The 16,550-nt window shown below is 48.3% G+C and overlaps 2 protein-coding genes across 4 annotated transcripts; one reads left to right on the forward strand and one right to left on the reverse strand.

The window, feature by feature from the left end:
* Positions 1-606: 606 nt before the first annotated feature.
* Positions 607-6,003, forward strand: jmjd7 (jumonji domain containing 7). Its single transcript, XM_080870310.1, has 9 exons — positions 607-828; positions 1,580-1,733; positions 1,923-2,061; positions 2,141-2,258; positions 3,007-3,063; positions 3,155-3,250; positions 3,328-3,404; positions 3,794-3,953; positions 4,083-6,003. The coding sequence occupies exons 1-9, from the start codon at positions 780-782 to the stop codon at positions 4,169-4,171; spliced, it is 939 nt and encodes a 312-aa protein (XP_080726436.1). The 5' UTR covers positions 607-779; the 3' UTR covers positions 4,172-6,003.
* fbxo34 (F-box protein 34) lies at positions 4,750-14,925 on the reverse strand. Of its 3 annotated transcripts, XM_080870307.1 has the most exons (4): positions 14,713-14,925; positions 11,779-11,980; positions 6,142-8,052; positions 4,750-4,890 (listed from the first exon to the last, which is right to left on the reverse strand). In XM_080870307.1, exon 3 carries the CDS (start codon positions 8,043-8,045, stop codon positions 6,144-6,146), a length of 1,902 nt encoding a protein of 633 aa, XP_080726433.1. In that variant the 5' UTR covers positions 8,046-8,052; positions 11,779-11,980; positions 14,713-14,925; the 3' UTR covers positions 4,750-4,890; positions 6,142-6,143. The 3 variants fall into 3 exon arrangements, with proteins under 3 accessions (XP_080726433.1, XP_080726432.1, XP_080726434.1); XM_080870306.1 differs by lacking the exon at positions 4,750-4,890 and having other exon boundaries at positions 6,135-8,052; positions 14,713-14,924; XM_080870308.1 differs by lacking the exons at positions 4,750-4,890; positions 11,779-11,980 and having other exon boundaries at positions 6,135-8,052.
* Between the last annotated feature and the right edge of the window lie 1,625 nt (positions 14,926-16,550).

Below are 16,550 nucleotides of genomic sequence, written 5' to 3' on the forward strand. Positions count from 1 at the left end.
GCTTTTAAAAAACAGCTAAAAACTCATCTTTTTAAACTTGCTTTTGGTTGATTTTTATGTTTTAGCTTCTGTGAAGCACTTTGTGATTTTTATCTTGAAAGGTGCTATATAAATAAAATTGTACATACTTATTTTGCGAGTTGGTTATTAGGCGCTGCTCCAGCCACCCAGAGAACCCCCCGCCGCCTCGCCCTCTCCTCCCTGCAGCGGGCGCTCCTCGCAACCGGAGGGCGCCCTTACTCCCAGCAAAAGGCCGTAAGAACACCGATGGGTGCCATTCCCAAAATTCGCTGGCATGACGTCGGGGCAGCATCAGTACGAGCAACTTTTTTTGGCCGATGCCCGTGATGCCGCCCTGGGCAAATGCCCATGTGGCCCATAAGAGAAACCGCTACTGCTCCCACCTGACAATAAAGTGTCTCAGGCAGCGAGCCTCAGCCTGAGCCACGGAGCAGCAGCTGGGACTGAATATTTTATGCCTGATTATTATCTGGATCATGATCAGCGGATTTATCGGCGCTCTGGATCAATAACTGCTTATGTGCTGCTGCAGTCCCTCCTCCCGCCAGCAGGGGGAATCCTGCTCTCACATCAAACAGCGCAGGAACCCTCAATCTCTGCGCATGCTCACCGGAAGTAAACAAATCAGCATGGCAGCACGCTGCTTGGAAAGAAGCGATCGGCAGTATTGATGATAAACGTATCGATACAGTTATTGTCGCTGCTGAGGGGAGGAGTTGATCATCGATCAACTGATGGTTTAATCAGTCAGCTGCAGGATGGAAGCAGTGAGGAATCGACTGGCCGAGTGTTCACAGGAGGCTCACGGTGAGGCTCACAGCACCGATCCGAGCATTGATCACAGATAGGTGACAGCTTCGGCTCTGGGACTATTTCTTTTGCCACAGAAAGTAGATCCGACTCAGAGCGGCTCACAGCGCATGCTCGTTATCGGGCTGAATGTTTGATGTTTACCTGTTTGGTTGAATTACACATGTGACACACCTGCCCTGCTGTGAGGGGAGGGGTCATAAAACTACAGACTGTATATCCAGACCCACCCATCAGCAGATTAATAACTAACCTGGCCGTCTGCTTCCTGTCACGTGATGCCGTTGGTCTCTTAAACACACCTGACAACATGCAGATCCTTCCACTGCTGAGAGGCTGTGCAGAGGTCAGCGAAAGAAGTCTGGATGATTAAAAATGGAGGGCAGGGGCTGAGGTGGGGCCTCCTTTTGCAGGGCAGACTTTGCTGAGTGAGTGGGTAAGATGTGTTTTTCATTCGTTTCCATGGTTTCAGCTTAAATGTCGCTGTGGTGACCCTTGCTGTCCTTACTGGTCTGTGTCAGCTTGTGAACCTGGAATATCATGACCAACCACGTCGAGTGTGGGCGGGGCTTTAGAGTTCTCCAGACTGTCATTAGAGGTGTGATCATGTAGTTTTACCGAGCAAACAGGAAATAAGCTCACGTGATTATAATATGAATGACCAATGCTGACATCAGTGCCCCACCCACCCATGTATCTCAGGTGTTTGCTTATCAATCAGCATTGCTGATCACTGATTACTTTTCAGATCTGTACCTGAACCAATCGGTGCCCTACCTGGACGGGCCACCTGAGCCGCTGCAGTTCCACCGTGACTGGATCGCTCCAAACAAGCCCTGCATCATCCGCAACGCCTTCAGCCACTGGCCAGCCCTGGCCAAGTGGAGCCCTGACTATCTGAGGTAAGCAAGCCCCACCCACCCTTGTCACTATGGTAACAGGTCAGCTCCTAATAAATGAAGTCAGGATTAGTTCATCCAGATAAGAGAGAGATATTCTGTGGAGCTCGTGCATCATCATTTTCAGGCTCGAAGGCGCTCAGCTGTCCTCGTCAGGTGTAGATGTCACATGATTGTTTTTTTTCTCTGCAGGGAGAAGGTGGGGTCAAAGGTCATAAGCGTGGCAGTGACTCCAAATGGCTACGCCGACGCGGTAAATGGAGATCGATTTGTGATGCCTGAAGAGAGACAGATGAGCTTCTCCTCTGTTCTTGACATCATCGAGGGGAAGGTGAGACTGCACGCTGCTGTCCGAATGGCCCTGCATGAATGCCACCTTACTAATAAAGTTGTCTTGATTGAATGTGCAGGTGGACAAAGGGGGCGGAGTCTTCTATGTCCAGAAGCAGTGCTCCAACCTGCTGCAGGAGCTGCCCGAGCTCACTGCTGACGTACAGCCGCACATTGCCTGGATGAGCACGGCACTTGGTGAGCTGTTAGTCTGTCTGCGATGTTGACCAATCAGAGTGTCTCTCACAGATTTGCAGAATCCACAAACATCGCAGGAAGTCGAGAGCATCACAATCCAGTCTGTGAAAATGATGTGTGCGTGATGACGGTGATCTTCACAGGAAGCAGTTTCAGTGCGTTTCCTGTCAACTGGTCTCTCCATCTCCACCTTTGCGGAGAAAACAGGTCCAGCCGAACTCCATAATTAACCTCAGTGTGTGAAGAGGACTCTCCATTTACATGCACAAACTGGAGTCTATTAGATAGATATGATACAAACCACTGCAGCACAGTACCTGTAATACCTACAGCATGTTCTAATCGCTCTAATGGGATATTATGGTCGACAGTATCGAACGCTGCACTGAGGTCTAGCAGGACAAGCACAGAGATGAGTCCACTGTCAGAGGCCATAAGACGATCATTTGTAACCTTCACTAAGAAATTGAATTATTATGATATAACAATAATTATTGAATGAAATTAAAATCAATTATTAAATCAAAAAGCTCAGCGGAGCAGATCCAGCAGCTTCTGTTTTGATTAAAGAGGAAAATAAATCATCATGGTAGGGAAGGACCCCCCTCCCCGCTTTTGAATAACACACTGCCCTCCATGTTTCTCCTCCTGTCGTCCCTGCCGCAGTAACTGTGTGACCCAGAGGGGGACCCACCCCAGTTTGACCACCAGCTGATCTGACTGTTATCCTACTGTTTTCTCCTTTCAGGAAAGCTGCCGGACGCTGTGAACTTTTGGCTCGGAGAGGCGAACGCCATCACCTCCAGTGAGACCCACGCCTTGATCTCACTCTCTCACTCACTCACTCGCATGCGAGTTGCGGCGTGGTGATGCTGATGCGTGTTTCTGTGTTTCAGTGCACAAAGATCACTACGAGAATCTTTACTGCGTCGTCTCTGGAGAGAAACACTTTGTTTTGATGCCGCCCACAGACCGCCCTTTCATCCCCTATGGTAACCATGGCAACCACCAAGTCTTCTCTACAGCAATAACCATCCACCTGTGGTAACCATGGTAACTATCTCCGCAGGTTTGTTCCAACCAGCCGTTTACCATCAGAGAGATGACGGCGAGTTCGAGGTCATCGATCAGAGCGACTCAGAGATGGTGCGTTCAGGTTTTCTTGTAAGGCTACGTCCACACTAATGCGTCTTCGTTTGAAAACGCAACGTTTTCTCTCAGTCTTGGCCTCACTGAGACGCAGCATTTTGAAAACACGACAGAGCTGTCCCGTTGTAGTTGGACACAACGCAGACTTTCTAAAATCACTTTGTACATGCTGCATAGCTTTTCTTCAGTTCCTTTAATTCTCACTCAGTTTTGTGCAGGACTGGAACGTAAGTGTTTTCACAACCCTGTGAAAACAACTGAAAGTGTGGGCGCGGAACGTTTTCAGACGAAAATCACGTTTTCAAATCTATCCGGGCTAGTGTGGACGCAGCCTAAGTCTCAGCACCTCATTTCAAACCACACACCTCCATGACTCCCCCTCCCAGGTCCCATGGATCCCTCTGGACCCACTGAACCCGGACCTGGAGCGGTTCCCGCAGTACCGCCGGGCGCGGCCGCTCCACTGCAGCGTGAAGGCCGGAGAGATGCTGTACTTGCCGTCGCTGTGGTTCCACCACGTACAGCAGTCACACGGCTGCATCGCAGGTACCTGAACGTACCACGCTGTGTTTAACTTTACTTTGATCAATAATGGACAGACACGAGCAGATAATCGATCAGATAATCTCAGTGAGGCCTTCACACTAAACACATCCGCTCCCGTTTTGTCTGCAGTGAACTTCTGGTACGACATGGACTACGACATCAAGTACAACTACTTTCAACTGCTGGAGGCTCTGTGTGAGGTCACAAGGTCCACGTGACATCACAGCGACAGTGCCACATGGCCAATGAAGTTTTGTTTCTGTGGTGTTTGCAGGTCAAAGTTGGTCAGAAAATACATTTGACTAAAGCTCCTCTCCTTCATCGTTGGAGTCGTCATCAGCAGCCCAGCCATGGTTTCCCACGATTCTTTATTCACTTTGAGAATAAAATTTATTGTTCTGTCACTGAAAACTTCATCAATAACGTTCACCTGGCGTGGATTGATTCCACTTCCTGTTAGTGCCTTTGAACGAGCTGCGGATCAATAAAAATAAAAGTCAAACTTTCTCTTTGTGAATTTAACATTTGAATTACTGACAGTTTCTTTCCCTGAACGGCCGCTGCCTGCGGAGGTCGAGAAGTTAACGAAGGAAGGACCGACACAGACAGGAAACAATGAAAAAAGCTCTTTATTAAAGCACAGAAAAACGGAGCAGACAAACGACACACTCTAAAACTCTCAATCACCGACTCCACGCTCAAGGCCTCGATTCATCAATGATTATCAATCAGCTGATCGCACAGGAAACAAACACTCAAATGTAAACAAACAAGGTGCACAGAGAGGTCGTCGACCCCTGAAGCTCCACCCACTCACCCATCTCTCAGCCTCCATCAGTCAGGTGATCATCAGGAACCTCTGCATCTCAGAATCAAAAAGATGAAGCTTAATCAATAAGCCAATCAGCTGATCGATCAGTAAGAGGGTCAGATAAACCTGCAGAAAGTTCAGGAAGCCAAATTTTATTTTAAACAAGTCAAAACAAGGACCCGCCCACAATTATTCCTGAACAGCTGATTGATCAGCTGGGCCAATCAATCAGACATGACATAATGATGATCAATAAACTTCTACTGTGATAAAACAAAGTTTCTTTAAAAACTGGCGCATGACCTCAGAGGGAACATTGACCATGCAGCTGTTTTAGGCTCCGCCCCTGAGGGAGGGAGGTGGAAGAAAAGTTTAGCCATCCTGATTGGTGCAGACGTGGAGGTGTCGGGTGGATTTCCGTCATGGTTACAGACGTCCGACTAATAAAGTTTCATCTGTTTTAAGAAATATATATTTATAAGTTTCTGACAACAGGAAACGGGACAAGGGGGCGAGACGCGTGATGACCACCTGCTCTGCTCCCACCAGACGCTGCTCAGACGGACAGCTGCTGAGTCATATTTTTACTTTTCATCGCTTTGATGCTGCTATCAGATAACTCTGTGTGCCCTTATTTTGAAAGTTCAGCTGTTGCTAACCAGTTAGACCCACCCCTTCCTGTGTAAAAAAAAAAAAAAAAAAAAAAAAAAAAAATCTAATTATCGGGTCATACATCTCTGCAAAAACATGAAGCAGTCTACTTAGCTTCTGTTTTCAAATTAAAAGTTGAAGGAAACCCACGGTTAGGACGTTTTTTTTCTGTTGGTGATCGTGATCAATAAAGTTCAGGATTTCAGGCCTTTTGACCAATCAATCCCTCTGAGATGCAAATTGTTTTTGTTATTATTTTGCATTATTTTGGAGGTACGGCTCCTGTTTGTAAAAATAAATGAATAAAGGCTGAATTTGAATAAATATTATCGATAACTCAGCCTCATCAATACGATGATCAGGAACCAGCCAGTGAGGAAGAGTCCTGGCTGAGACTCCTCCTCCAAACCTGATCACTGATCAGTGAGTGATATCGATCTGCAGATCAGGCTGTGGGGGGGAGGGGTGAGCAGCAGGCGGCGCCGCAAGGCCAGCGCTCCGTCAGACGCAGGGAGATGCTCAAACATCTAATCGATCAGCAATCAATAATCAGAATCAGTCACTACGTCTGCCGGAGCACCGATCTTTAACCTAAACATCATCCAGCTTAAAGTTCCATGGCTTTTTGATTTGTGGGCGTGGTATCCTGCGTGAAAGCGTTCTGATTGGACGCTGCTGACATCACACACAAAGAGCACAAACAGCCTCTGCCCGGCACACACTCACAATCAGTCGTCATGGTTACTCCTGCGGTAGATGGGCACATTAATGCTGTGGAACGCCGGGACCCAGCGGTTGTCATGGAGACCCACATTGCAGCCAGGCGTGTCCCTGCGGGCGCCATGGCAGCACATCCAGTACCCTGGGCCATACGGCAACGCCTGGCAGTACGGCTTGTTGTGCCAGCGGCACAGCGACACATCGCCGCGCCCGTAACGCTTCTTGCACTGCTTGCAGGTATCGTCACGGTAACGGGGGTCTGACACCCACAGCGAGTCAGCGGGCCGCACGCCGTAGTTCTCGATGATGAACTTGAAGTAACTGCAGGCGCACTTGAGCGCGGCAAGGCTCTGCGTCGGCAGCAGTAGGAAGATCTTGACGAGCAGGTGGTGCGGCAGCGCTGTCAGGTACGGCTGCGGCTCCAGCAGCTGCTGCAGCCGCTGACGCTTCTCAAGGAAGTCCTGCGACGCCGACGCACGCCACACCAGAGGCGCCGAGGCAGGGTTGCTAACTACGCCAGCATCCTCAGTTCCTCTCCTCCTAGTCTTCTCTGATTGGCTGTCAGTACTGCAGGGGGAGGGCTTAAAAGGTTGAAGCACATAGGTGGCTCTGTGGCATGGGGGGTGGTGTGCCGAGTGTGTGGGGGAGGGGGTGGAGTCTTCGCATTTCTCAGGTGTTGGAGACAAAAACAATAAGCCAGGCACAGGCTCCTCCTCCTCAGAGGGCGGGGCCTTAAGGTGAGTCTCTGTTACAGTGCGCTCCCTCTCCACACCTGCAGCCTCCTCCGACTTGACCAGCTCACCTGAAAGGGGCGTGGTCAAAGCTGAGGCCGGAAGACAGCCGACTGGTTCCCTGCTCAGACACTGAGCTGCAGGTGATGATGGTGACGCAGGATGGCTGGGGGTGGAGCTGTGACCTGTGGCAGCGGCGAGCAGCACACGCCCCGCTGTCCTCCGCAGGCTGTTGCTACGTGACAGGTTGCCCTCTGCCCGCCGCCTAAGACATTTAGACTCTAGTCTCGCCACCATATCTGACACTCTGATGCTTTCTGGCTCCTCCCCCCTGTGCTCCGAGCCGTCCCTGAGCTTGGTGGGCGGGGCTCTGGAGAGCATGATAGTGGTGCAGCTCCTCTGGAGAGCGAGCACAGGTTTGGAGTCCAGCTGCTGCTCACTTACTCTCTGCTCCAGAAACGCCACCATGTCCACCACTGACACTTTCAGGTCCGCCTCCTCTGCTGTTCCCAGTTCGCCACCACACTGCTGACCGGAGTTCGGGCGCTGCGGAGCAGGTCTGAGGTCACAAGCACTCTGGTCTTGCTGAAGGTTTTGGGTGTTTCCGGACCGGCGGCGCCGTTTGGCGGTACAGTTTTCATCCCAGCTGCCCTTTGCCTTCACGGCTCGTGACAGCCCCGTCCCAACGCTGTAGTTAGTGCATGGTGCCGGCGCCCTGTCCCTGCTGTTCGCAGCACACTCGCCACCTCCGGCACTATCTTCTCGTCCCCTCTCTGAAACAAAGATGGCGATCTTCTCGCGGACGTGTCCGGGTTTGATGACGGTCCAGACATCCAGCGGCGTGTCGGCATCCTCAGCGGCAGTCTGGAACAGTTTGGGCGTGTTGTTCTCGCAGCCTGGCGGCAGCAGTGGGAAGTGCTGCAGGGTGGTGCCGGACTGCGTCTTGAGGCAGAGCGACGTCATGCTGCTTGTGATGGCGTTTGCTGGGCATCGCAGCGTGTTGGCGGAGATTACACTGAATGGGAAGCGGCTGCTGCTGCCATGGTTACCAGTGTATGTCCTGAGCAGCCCCCCCTGCTGGCTCACAAACAGACTGCTCCGCTGCGTCCCCGTCTGAACGCCGGACGCATCGAGACGCAGCTCTGAACGCACGAGCTTCGGGTAAGACTTCAGGTGCATGAAGGTCCTGTGGGGAGACAGAGAGGTCACATGATTAAAACCCAACCGAGATATTGACTTATCAAAATAAAAGACCCCAGGAAATTATCGACATGTTTGGCATTCAGATTTTCAAAATAAAAGTCAGATAGAGGTGTTTCCTGTGGGTGCGTCTCAGATCAGAGCAGGTCAGACTCTCTCCGAGGTGATTCTGAGATATTTCATCACCCGATCGTGGTGTAAACATTTCAACACGAGATCACGTCAGAGCTGATCTGAGGTCAGGCTTCCTCTCCTCCTCATGAAGAACGCCTTATTAGTCCGAGGGAGGGCCACACTGGTTTTACTGGAACACTTTACCTCTGCTCGTAAAACTGGGATGTGGAGGAGGCCCATGGACTTCCTGTTACTCAGGTGAAGGCGGCACCTTTTTGCCTCAGTAATGAACAAACTCATGTGTGTTTATGGTCAGCACCCTGACAGACTGCAGCTCCTCTCGCGTCCACCGGGGGCTGCTGTAACTCTCCTCCTTCAAGCGAATAAGAAAAGCTTGTTGCTTATGTTTGGTGGTGGGGGACAGCTGATATGAAAAGGGGGGGGGGGGGGGGGGGGGAGTCAGTTGCAGAGACCAAAAACACACATGTTCAGCTCCCTTTGATGTGCACACTGCCTCACTGTGGGCGTCACAGGAACTGCAGGTTTAAACCGGATAATTTGGATTTGTTTGTTCTTCGTTCTTCACTTGCCCTCCTCATGTTTCTTGACCACATGTACCGAGCATGTGCAGAAACGCATGTTTTTAACGTTTTGGGTGGTGGATGCCATCATGACGAAGGCTCGGTGCAGCAGCATTACCTCAGCGCTCGGCTGGGCCCGAGCCCGCAGACACGCCCGCACAGATGTGGAGGAAACCACGACAGCTTCATGCTCTCGGCTATCAGTCGCATGGACTCGCATGTGTGTGACGTGTTCAGGACACTGATTATGTTAATGATCGGTTATTGATTGGAGAGGACAAAACGATCTGTGCGCTCAGACACAGACAGAGTGAGAAACTTTGACTCTAATTTTGTCTGAATGTGTTTAATGAGTCATTTTACTTCACAGGGACTTTTTTTTTTTAACCTCCTAGGACCTGCGTCCACATATGTGGACATCACATTTTGGGTTATTTAGACTAAAATACTCAATTTTGCTCTACAAGGGCCTGATATCCACTTACAAGGACATTATACTGCCACTGTTCTATCAACATTTTAAACGAATATCCTCATATGTGCCTCTGATTTTTCTTAGAAACAAAAATCAGGTTAAAAAAAACAAAAAACAAACAAACCTTGTAATTCTTTGTTTTTACATTTATCGGGTCCCAATGAGCCCAAATATCAAAAAGAAATTAAAAATTAATTAATTAAATTTTAAAGTTAATTTAATGAGGATTTTTTTCTTTTTCAGTGATTTTATTCTGTTCATTTCATTTTTTGTGTTTATTGAACATTCGTGATAAATAAAGTCAATCTCACCCGGCGCTGATCATTACTTGTTTTCAGTGAAGCCATGTCACCTGGCCAACAGTCACATGACCGGCAGAGTTCCCTGTCACGCCTGCGTCTCAGCCGTGAGACACACGGGTGAGACACAGGGTTTTAATAGTTTTAATAGTTTTGCAATTTTAATTAGTTTTTATTTTGATTTAGTTTTGACTTCAGATTTTCAATTTTATATCAGTTTTAATTAGTTTTTACCAATTGTTTGCTAGTTTAGTTTAGTTTTTATTTTTTGAAAATCCTTAATTTCAGTTTAGTTTTGATTAGTTTCAGTTATAGTTTTAGTTGTTTGCAATAATTAAGTGTAACAAAATCGCAGTTTCATCATATCAGTCATTCTCTTCTGCTTATCCTTGGGTATGTTGCTATTCCAGCTACCATACCCTGCACAGGTCGCCTGTCTGTCGCAGGGCTAACACGCAGAGACAGACAACTCACATTCCCACCTATGGGTTCTTTAAATAAATAAATAAATAAATAAATAAATAAATAAATAAATAAATGCAGATGAACAACCATTGATACCAGGCAACTATAAAATGTATATCTTGGCCCCAATGAGACTATTAACTCTTGCACCACCGCGTGTTCGTAATTTTGGTTCAAGTGAATTGATAAACTTTTTGAAGGCAATTGACTCACATAGTTATGTAGATATCCCCGTCCTGTTGTCTCGGGATGCATCACGCTGCCTTGCCTGGGGTTAGCTTCTGTTTTCTGGGGATGAGGGTTGAGTGTGCTCCCTTACCTTCTCAAGGTAAGCTAGGTTAGCCTTCTTGTGTGAGCTTTTCAAGTGCACTTTAAGGTTTGTGGGATTTTTCCCTTTAGAAATGTCCCTCATAATTTGTCTCTTTCCACTACAAGACACTTGCTTTATCCAAAACACAGTCATACTCAAAGTAATCCCAAATTGGACTCTGGCGCTTTCTCCTGACTTTTCCTGACACGATTCTGCACGTGGACAGAGCAGCAACACAGAAACACTGGAAACTAAACTTCATTTTCACCCTTGACTATTGTAGGACACGCACACATCAATGAAAACTAAACACATTTTTGCTATAAATTCAGTTCATTTTAGTTAGTTTTCCTTTTTTTGTTTTTATTTCCGTTAACGAAAATGTTTTTTCACTTCTAGTTTTCGTTAACGATAATAACCTTGGTGAGACTAGACAGATTAAAGGAGCGCCATCAGGTTTACAGCTGTGAGTGAAGGAGGACCTTCCTGCTCCCCGACGGCCGTGTCAGGTTCTTTCTGGGAGAACATAGTCTTCCTCGGGCTCAGCTGAGGGAACACCGAGGTGTTCCCAGACCAGCTGAGAGACATTATGTGTCCAACGCGTCCTCCCAGTAGGACATGTCTGAACCCCTCAGCTGGACTCATCTCTGAACTGAACCCGCACAGGTGACGAGACAACGCCCGCATTCATGAATTTAAAGCAGGATTTTAATACTGCAGCAGCAGCATCGCCGTAAGAACAGCTTTCCCAGCAGATAAAAGCTGTTTTAAAGCCCATTATGAATAAAGTTGGCTTGGATAAACCCTGCAAATACCAGCCGGGCCGTGCAGACAGCTCCGTGTGAAGTGTCCCGCGTGCACAGAGCTTATACAACCTTGTGAAGCTTACAGAGGCAGGACGCACTCAGAGCTCTGGGTTTGCAGGATGACCTCAGTGATGATGTAACCCGTGAAAAAGGTGTGTTTGTACGAACACATCACAGTTACACAACCGTGCTCAGAAACAAAAAGCCCGTTTGAACACAGTAGCAGTGAAGTCGGCTCTCATCCAATCAGATGCGGATCCACAGCGAGACGAGCTAAGGTTTCTGAGTGAGAGGAGTTTGGTTTCCAGGCCGTCGGCACTGCGCCTGAGAACAATTAGGATTACACAAACCGCAGCAGGGCGGCCAATCAGAGCCAGGTATAAAACACACTGGGAGCACACGGAGGTCAGAGGTCACACGCATGCAGCGAGGGATGAGGCACAGCTGTGTCATCAGCAGCGTTTCTGAGGTATTCATGTCCTGGTCAGCTCTTTAGATTCAAAACAGCCGCCCAGTGGTGTTTCAAGATGGCTGCCGAGGTGGTGATGTGAACAAACTGATCCAGAATCAGAACCCGGAGCTCTGATCTGTCGCACAGCATCTTGGGAGTTGTATTCATGTGTTTCTCTGCGTCACTTTTACACAATGCTAACTGTGTTTACCTCCACTCTGTGTGCTGATTGGCCGGTGGTGGTGCTGGGGGGCGTGGTACTGGTTTGAGTGACAGCTCCGCTGATCCTTCAGCTTCACATTTCTCAGACGTTCGCCTTGACTCCTCCCACACAGGAAGCTAAACCAGGCGCTGTTTCTCCTGCGCCAAGGTCTCCAAAGGAGTCAGGATGTGACCGCACACACACACACACCCTGCAGGAAAAAACAAGCACACACCAACACATCAGTGACTCACACACACACACACACACCTGAGGTCACGGCCCAGGTGTATAATCCTCACACCGTAAGCAGCTTCATAATCATCAATATCTTCAAAATGAAATGAAAACATGTTCTACAACAGCTGGATCAGACATGCAGACTCAGACTGGGAGGACTGGGAGTGAACCAGCAGGGCCAGAAGTCAGTTTACGACACGCGGAGCAGCAGCGAGCTCACAGCCTGCAGGAAAAGCTCACCGTTCATCAGACAAACCTGCAGCTTGCGTCTATAGTGAGACACCAGCTCATGATACCTGACAGCCAATCAGCTGCCAGCTCTGTCCTCTCTGTCTATATAAGGAGCCGGTCACAGTGTGTTCAGTACACACACAGGCGCACAAACACAAGAGTGCGCACTGGTGTGCGTTTGTGCTGTTGAAGCAGGAAACTGTAAATATTTCAAAATAAAAGCTGACAGTTTAGTGACCAGCCGTTTCTCCTCACAGCTTCATAGGTGATTAATTCCCGCCACGTCTCCCAGCTGAGACGATCTGCAGGTGCTTCCTGCTCCCACAACAGGAAGAGTTCAGGAGAAACCTGAATGACATGGACCTGCTCACCTGCACAGGTGTGACAGGACTGCAGGTGTCCTGTAGCCTCACGTTTTCACCCCTTTCTGCTCAACACGTAAAAAAAGGACGGCAGGGATAGCTCAGTAGGTAGAGTGGGGGGCCCATGATCGGAAGGTGGGGGGTTTGATTCCCCTGAAGAGCTACCCTGAGGCATCCCTGAGCGAGGTACCATCTCTACACACTGCTCCCCGGGCGCCCAATGGCTGCCCACTGCTTCACTGAGTGAATGGGCTAAATGCAGAGAGGAATTTCCCCACGGGGATTAATAAAGTACACTTTGTTCTTTTTCTTTCTTGACTCTGTTCCTTCAAGCGTCAAAGATTATGATAAGAAATGATTACCGATCAGCTGATTGATTAACCACACACACACCGAGGAGCCCGAGCGGGGGATGGAGTGGAGGCATTTCCCTCCTCCCTCTCCTGAAACCACCTCCTGCTGCTGGATCTGCAGCTTCCTTCTCTTTTGTTTGACGTGAACCAGTCAGAGACATCCTGATCAGGATCAATACACAAGCCGAGTCAGTCTAAACAGGGATCATTTCAAAGCTTTGTTAATGCTAATGAGCCAGATGCTGACTCTGATTAAAGAACAGACAGCGAGCTTATGCTGGAGCACTGCAGGCCTCATTATTTACTGTGTTAACAGGAGATTATTGATTGTTTGGGGATTTTACGATGATACTGAAGTTTTTATATTCCACCTTCCCCTGATGGAACACTGATCCAGCAGCCTGAGGCCGTCAGGTCTGATCTGACACGGGCGAAAGTAAAGATAAACAAACACCAACATCTGCCTATGGTTTCATCTCTAAGACATGCTGCCGTCCACCGAGTGGCGTTCTAACTGTGTCCCAGCCTGTCCGACGCCTGTTCCCTTCAGGGTGAGCAGGAGCACTCAAGCACGTGACCTCATTTACATTTGTAACATTCATGATAATAATCTGTATGACATCTCCACAAAAAGTTGATTAGAATCCAAATAAATTGTGTCACACTGAAGATCTGTAACTCTGCAGTGTCCTGAGCCTTCAAATTAAAAGCTTCTTTAGATCAGTGATTAATCATTAGCATCTTTAGTGCTGAGTCACTGATCAGGAGCCTAAAACATTCTGTACAAATGACAGAGGTCTGTGTTTCAGGCCACTGATTCTTCTATTTACTTAACCAGGAAACCCCTGAGACTAAAGTCCATTTACAGCCAAGAAAGCACCACATTAACAGGTTATATGAGTGGTCAGGTTTAACACAAGCAGAGGAGGGAGCTGCTGAGGAACAAGGTCCTGATGGCTTCTCCAGCAGAGGCTCAAAGTCCTGTGAAGACCCCGAGGATCCTGAAGAGGAGCGAGTATCACAAAAACTGTGTTCACTCACATGCTGTGATCTCCACGGGCTGAAGACAGAGACACCAGCTGATAACGTCCACACACACACACACACACACACACACACACAGAGTGTTTGTGGGCTCTGACTCATCTCAGGGTGTGACAGAGTTTAGAGGAATGTGTGTTTCTAAAGTGATTTTATAATCATCATGAGGACATTAGACCCTGTGGGAGCTCAGTCTCAGATCAGACCGGGGCAGACTCGGGCCAAACCGACCGCCAGCTGCTGAGTCTGCACTCCGAGGCTAACAGCTAGCAGCTAACAGCCTGTAAACTTCCCACCCTCCTGGGCCTCCGCCCTGCTAACGGCGAACATTAATCGGTAACCCAGCTGGGAGCGGCTTGGAGCTCCGCCACACCCGCAGCCACACTCGGTAAACAAAGTGTCCTGCACAAGTGCGCTGTTTACAAACAAACAACCGAGCTACACGAAAACAAACTTCGCTGCCGCAGCGCTAGTTAGCATGCTACTAGCTGCAGCCGCTCGCTCTCATTAAACACCTGGCTAACTAGCTAGCGTCTGCAGCTAACTAGCGGGGAGCAGAGGAGGACGGAGCGGCACGTCGATACTCCAGAGGACACGGAGGAAGTTTGAGGAGACGCTGCGGGTGGAGATCGGATCGTTTCCACCCCCACACCGACACCCAGCAGCGGCCCCGAGCCGCGGACTCTCGGAGAGGAGAGGCCGCGGGTCGCACTGACCTGAAGGAGGAAGCTGAGTCCGTCCACTGGGGAGCTCCGCTGGCAGCGACCGCAGACGGTGCAGTCCTCCGGTCCGGGGTGTCCTGACTGTCCGTAGCCCAGCTGCTGTCGGTGCCTTCGCTTCGCCGGTGCGTGGACCCACTTTTAAACTGTTTAACGCTTAAACGCAGCACGGAGGTGCGCGCTCCTCACCTAACTACATAGTAAAGCTCCCGATCGAGCACGCGCACGTCAACCTGCGGCTGTGCGTAATGACGTAGCAGTCCTAGCCTGAGCATCAACAACATGTAGGTTCGGTTTTAGCGACACCCAGAGGGCCGACACGCTTCATCAGTATGGACGATGATGGCTCAACGGCACGAAGGCAAGAAGGTCCCGGGTTTGAATCCGAGCAGGGTTCCAGGTCTGTGCTAAGCACCTCACAAGAACGGACTTTACACTTTACGTGTTGAGACTGAAAAGCCACGGAGTTCACCCGAAATAACCCAAAAGACTAAAGGTGTACATCCACAGAGACAGCAGGTCAGCTGATCACAGCCTGCACACCAACACAATCCTCTGCAGCTCTCAGTAGAAATGATCGTTAGTTTGATTGTTTTCCCCACACGGAATCATTACACTGATCTTCGGGTTCCCCACCCACTGACTCCACAGTCCACTGTGCACAGTCTGTTTAGGTGTGGAGGGAAGTCACACTGTGTAATCTTGACAACAGAAACTCGTTATTTTTTAATTCTCTGTCAGTGCGGGTTCCTACATAACAGATTCAAACTGAGTTCATACAGAATTACATTGGATTAATATTTGCATTTTCATGTACTAATTTTGTTTCATACAGCACGAGGTTCAGTTTCCTTTGTAACTGTAGACTTGTCCTTCAAGGAGCTACTTGTTACTTTCCTATGCTGAGTATACTTCAGAGCAGTACTTTTTCACTTTTACTTCAGTGAAAAAGTTGCTTCAGTACTTCAACTTTTACTGGAGTATTTTTTAATCAGAATGTCTTTATTGTCATTGCTGCAGGTACGAGAGCAATCGTGGCTCAAAGAGTTTGCAGTTCGTCTTGTAACCTGAAGGTTGCCGGTTCGAGCCATGACTCGGACAGTCTCGCTGGTTGTGTCCTTGGACAAGACACTTCACCTACCGCCTGCTTTGAGGGCCCCGAAAGCGCTATATAAATGCAATCCCTTATTATTATTAAAAGCGGTTTCCAATCAGTGCATCATCCATAAAAACATTTTAAAAAATCTTTATGTATTAGAAGTAAAGAGAGTCTGTACTTTTGCCACCTCTGTGAATGACTCAGGTAAACTCTTCCTCAGAGTTACTGGCTGTGCTGACACGCTAACTTTAAAGTAATTCTATATTTTTTCGAGTGTATGTAGGAGAACTAGGGACACATTTGTTCCTGAATGTAGCTCTGACAGTCCGTCATAGATTTCTTTCTTTGTTTGCATGTTTTCCCACGTGTCTGCACGGCTTCTCTCCAGCTACCTCCAACAGTCAGTTCCACACTGCTGGTCAGTGTTTGTCAAGTTACTTGAAAGAAGTAATCAGTAACTAATTACTGATTACTTCCCCAAAAAAGTAATCCAGTTACTTTACTGATTACTTATTTTCTAAAGTAATTAATTACTTAGTTACTTTTTAAAAACACGATTTACAACCTGAAGAGGTGATAAAGCGATAGATCTTTCAGCCCAGTTCTACTTTTTCTACATAATCCATCATACAAAATGTAATCAAATGGAAAAGTCTCTTTTTTTAACTTGTTTTATCAGTTTTAATCTTTTAACTTTATGCATCAAGCAAAAATTTAATTATATGCAACATTCTCT

The sequence above is a fragment of the Rhamphochromis sp. 'chilingali' genome, assembly GCF_963969265.1.
Source record: "Rhamphochromis sp. 'chilingali' genome assembly, chromosome: 21".
In the NCBI taxonomy this organism is placed as follows: Eukaryota; Metazoa; Chordata; class Actinopteri; order Cichliformes; family Cichlidae; genus Rhamphochromis; species Rhamphochromis sp. 'chilingali'.

What these genes read in the sequence shown, in the direction of transcription:
- fbxo34 (XM_080870307.1), bottom strand. Translation starts at nt 8,045, where the DNA reads ATGCACCTGAAGTCTTACCCGAAGCTCGTGCGTTCAGAGCTGCGTCTC.
- jmjd7 (XM_080870310.1), top strand. Translation starts at nt 780, where the DNA reads ATGGAAGCAGTGAGGAATCGACTGGCCGAGTGTTCACAGGAGGCTCAC. An exon ending in TGGAGCCCTGACTATCTGAG is followed by an intron (nt 1,734 to 1,922) that starts GTAAGCAAGCCC and finishes TTTTCTCTGCAG; the next exon opens with GGAGAAGGTGGGGTCAAAGG. An exon ending in CTGGATGAGCACGGCACTTG is followed by an intron (nt 2,259 to 3,006) that starts GTGAGCTGTTAG and finishes TTCTCCTTTCAG; the next exon opens with GAAAGCTGCCGGACGCTGTG.